This window comes from Cydia pomonella, chromosome 6 (genome assembly GCF_033807575.1).
Source record: "Cydia pomonella isolate Wapato2018A chromosome 6, ilCydPomo1, whole genome shotgun sequence".
Lineage (NCBI taxonomy): Eukaryota > Metazoa > Arthropoda > Insecta > Lepidoptera > Tortricidae > Cydia > Cydia pomonella.
Window position 1 is genome coordinate 20,791,558 of NC_084708.1, and position 4,538 is coordinate 20,796,095.

Sequence of the window (4,538 nt, forward strand, 5' to 3'; positions counted from 1 at the left end):
GTAGGTAGATTAAGCAATGTATGTAGTGCCATAACATTTACAGCAACTAATTTAATATAATATCGAGAAATAAGCAATTATTTCGAAATGGAAACCGTGGATTTATGTTTTTCCCAATTTCCCAAAAAAAGTTCAAAGTGGAAATAAGCCCTTTTGTAAAGACACTCCTCGAAAGCTTTCGTATGACCGGGTGGTTCCTTTACAGCTCGCATATCTTGAGCGATTTTCGTGAAATTTTGTAAGCAGATTCGATAAAGTTAGACCAATATAAGTCTGCAACGATTTTGATAGCAGACGCAGTGCAAGTGTTATTTATACGTCATAGTTTGACGTTAAAAAACACTTGCACTGCGTGTGCTACTAAAATCGTTTCACATTTGTCTTGGTCTGACTCTAATTAAATAATTTTGGCATACGACCACGGCTGTCCTCTGTATATCATAGTAACTGTCCTCTGTATATCATAGTAACTGTCCTCTGTATATCATAGTAAAATTATAAACATGACGATGAACATGAACAAGAAAATGATTTCCTCATATGTGATGTGAAAAGCAGTTTGTGTTAACTTATTTTATTAACTTCGTCCCAACCGAGTGTTCCACGACACTCACGCATTTTTTTTTTATTTAATAGACGATAAATTATTTAAAACGTTGTCTACATGATCATTTCATATTTTATACAGCAAATTTTTTTTGTAGTCGAGTTTAGTAGTTTTTTTAACTTATTTTTACTAATCTTATTAGGAGGTCTATCTACAGCTCAAAGAGCCACTAATATGTTAATCACATATTACTATGAGTCCTTATGATGCATCTCATGGTCTACTTATACACTAATTTTTTTATGATAGTTTATCCCAACTGGGTTGAAAACTATTTTAGTATGAGGAAAGAATAGCTTTGCGATCCTAGCGAAATAACGTAACGTTTTCCACCAACTAAATCTTAACAAATCACTTTGATTTTGATGTCGATCGCTTCAGCATAATATATTCTAGGTTGATAAATTTTGCTTTAAAAAAAATATTAGAAAGAAAATAAAATGTACCTTTTGCAAATTTTGAAAAAAAAGGAAAACCTATAAACCTAGTTTTTTATTGTGTCAATAACATACTAAAAAACCACGGAGAATGGTTAATATTTAGATGTGGAAAAACGTTTTATCTTTTTGTATTGAAGATCACGTTCACAGCAGATTTATATTAATTCAGTCTGTTATTCATGCGTTAATTAAGTTCTATTGCCATCTTGCGTGGGCAAATGATAATTTTATATACTGCGAAGATCTGTCTAAAATGAAACAAAATAATAACTTACAATAAATAACATTTTTATTCACGAAACAATAACGTTTATAAATCCTAGTTTAGCCTCTAGGTACAGTCTGACTTACAATAAAAAACTTTTTAATGACATCGTAAATAAAATGCCACTAAGCGTGTACAAGTGCCCGTTTTCAATGGCAATTGAGACACAAATACACGCTCAAATGAGTTACACAATTCGTTACACATATACCTTGTCGGATTAACATAGTTTCGCTATTTCGCCAATTCCTCGATTTCACAGTTAAAGCGACAAGGTATCGATTTTTCGAAGCAAGGGCTTTATTTCATTCGCTCGCAAGCGCGGGTGAGTGACCGCCCAAGAGAACCTGTAAAGGAGCGCTCTTTAGCCGTAACGGACCTCGAGATCCCTTTATACTGGTTCTTCAAGTACTATCCACTCGCCTACGCTCACGCACCAATAAGAATATGCCTGTACGTCCGAAAACAAATGAGATTATAGTTTTCACAGCACCGCTTTAAAGCTATCAGTCTTTTAAGGCATAACTACCCTTGCATTCACTCTTCCGCCTCTATGAGAGCATAATCTAAGCCATTGCCATCTCCTTTAGACACTTCGTTGTCTTTTACGTGTTTTGAAGTGTTTTTTAGTTCCTTCTTCCTGATTTTTCCAACATGGTGCGTCTTGTCGCCCAATCGGAATTCCAATAGTGAATCTTCTTTTTCTGCGGAAGCGTCCATTTCCATTTCAGGAACTTTTTTCGACGAAGTTTCGATTTTCTCCGATGAAGCTTCGATTTTCTCCGATGAAGATTCGATTTTTTCTGATGTAGTCTCCAGTTTTTCAGATGACGTTTCTATCTTTTCTGTAGAAACCTCGGTGGGAGTTTCTGTTGGTTTTTCAGAAGAAGGCTGAGGCAGTCTCACTTCGATGGGCACAATCCTTTCAGGTGGTGGAGGCGGTACTTCGTGTCTAGGCGCGGAGATGCTTAGGATTCCATTTTCCTTCAACACTGCCTTAACTTCCTCCTGCTTGGTTCCAGGCGGCAGATTGAAGCGCTGGACGAAGTGGTTCGCCATGAATCGCGTATTATCAGACGTGACTCTGTGTCTTCCTTCTACAATAATGTACTGGTTTTTAACTTTGACCCTGAGTTCGTCGGGCTTAAATCTCCTGACGTTCATGTTGATTTCAAAGCCTTTGGGATCTGATGTTATTTGTGGTTCTTCGAGGTTGTCCTCGTTATCCATGGCGGCGGCAGCTTGGACGAGTTGACTCCATGGCCAGAGGTAGTGGAAGGCTAGGGAGTGTGAGAGATGTTGGTCCAAAGCCGCGAATGGGTCTTCTTGTTTGTGGTGGTGTTTGCGGGCATGCGCGCCTGCAAGCAGCAGCAATGCTAGAGCAACGTATTTATGCATCGTTCGCGTGTTCTCGTACGGCTTTCGTAATGTTATGCCGGTCGCGGCGGCCGGCGGGCCTTATATAGGCTTCGGCCGTGTGGGGAGAATGTTCCAGAACCGTTCATTGATAACTGCGCGCGCGCCAGTGGTCGCCAACGGCTGGCACAATGCGTGAAAGCGGTTGACTCATGTTTATATAGCTGGTTTTAAGTAAACAGCTTACTTTATTGATGAGTAATTTTCTTTGTGACTCAAGCAGATATGTCATTGAACATACTGGATAAGTAAGAATGGCAAATAATATTGTTTTCGAAGTTGAATAGTAAATTGAAATAAGATTATTGGAATGATATTGCGATATTCCTTGTGTTCTCATTTGTATAGAGCACGGCATACCTACTTGAAACTCGGTAGAACCCGTTTGATACAATCAGGCGTAATACAGTTGCCAGTGTAACACGCCATTTTACACTGGTCCTTGTAACTTATTTTTATACACATTATTCGCTTAAGACAGGTTTTTGAACTGGATGCATTCTGGTATTCATTATACCACACATAGTACTTAAATATATGTACCTAAGCTATCAACATAATACAAATGCTAACGTATGGCTTCAGAATGCCAAAGAATAGCACGCTGATGTAATTTTTGTAAATTAAATTTACTATTATCAAACCTGTACCCAATATTTTTGCATTTAACATAATAATATAAAATTGGTACCGTCATAACTACGATACATGCAGCCATTGCATTTTTTTTTCAATTGCGTGCCGTGTGTAAAATTGTTACCCGAGCCGGAGACGAGGGTGGCAAACACGCGGGATGGAATATCCTACGTTTCCTCCCGTGGTGAGCTGGGTGAGCATACTATTTTCCTGCTCGACGGAGGAGGCAGAAAGCGGCAACTTCGTTTAGCGCAGCGGGAGCAAAGTTGACGCTCTCCACCCAGAGGGCAGAAAAATATTTTTAGCTTAACATAGTAAATAGATCAATGAGTTCTTAACAAAATGATCCAATGATACTTTCTATAATAAAATGACCAACGCTTGACCACTTCTGCGGCCAGCGTAGTGTGGGTGTACCGTTAGCAGTAGGTCACTCGACGCTTACGTTTTCCTTGTTTTGTTGACGATACGTTTCAAAGGCTTCTTTTAAGATGGGATTCCCAATTCCCACTGGAGAAAGTACTTGGTTTTTTCTGGTTAAAATTGATTGCAGTTTGATTGACACGTCTTTGTTGATTTAATTAGACTTTCTACGACTATTTCAAAGTATATAACGAGTTTATTTTATATGAGCATTCAAAAGTTTCAAAGAAAAAGTAAGATAGCATTGACGTTGCAACTTGCAATGATGTGTTGCACATATAAGTCGATGCTTATAAGAAAATAAAATAAAACTAATAAGTTATGGTATTGGATTTAGTTACTTGACTTACAAGAGAGAATGATTAAAGGATTTAGTATTTGTATGTATATATTTGTACTTTTCTATTATTTTACTTTGGTATAATCTGTAGCTTACAGCTTGAATTTTTTGGCTGAGTCGGATGTCAAATATTTTTAAGTTTTGGCCCCTTTGAGGAAGTGGTAGTGTTTAGGTTTCCGTAATATACGAGATGAGATTTTATTACTATGTTTTGTGAACAGGTTGTATGAACGTGGCAAAAACTGTTTCATTATAATGTATTTTCGCAACTTATTCCGATTTTGAGAATATTTGGAAACTTATGAAATGTTTAGTAAACAAGGTTCAACATAATAATTATGAGCCTTAAACTTGGTATGTGTAATTGTGTACGTACTTTTTTTAAGGAAAATCGGCCAAAGCTGTACCAAA

At 37.5% G+C, this 4,538-nt stretch overlaps 1 protein-coding gene across 1 annotated transcript; it reads right to left on the reverse strand.

Annotated features, from left to right (window-relative positions):
• Positions 1–1,314: 1,314 nt before the first annotated feature.
• Positions 1,315–2,767, reverse strand: LOC133519248 (heat shock protein 67B1-like). Its single transcript, XM_061853239.1, has one exon. The coding sequence runs from the start codon at positions 2,708–2,710 to the stop codon at positions 1,850–1,852; it is 861 nt and encodes a 286-aa protein (XP_061709223.1). The 5' UTR covers positions 2,711–2,767; the 3' UTR covers positions 1,315–1,849.
• Positions 2,768–4,538: the final 1,771 nt, after the last annotated feature.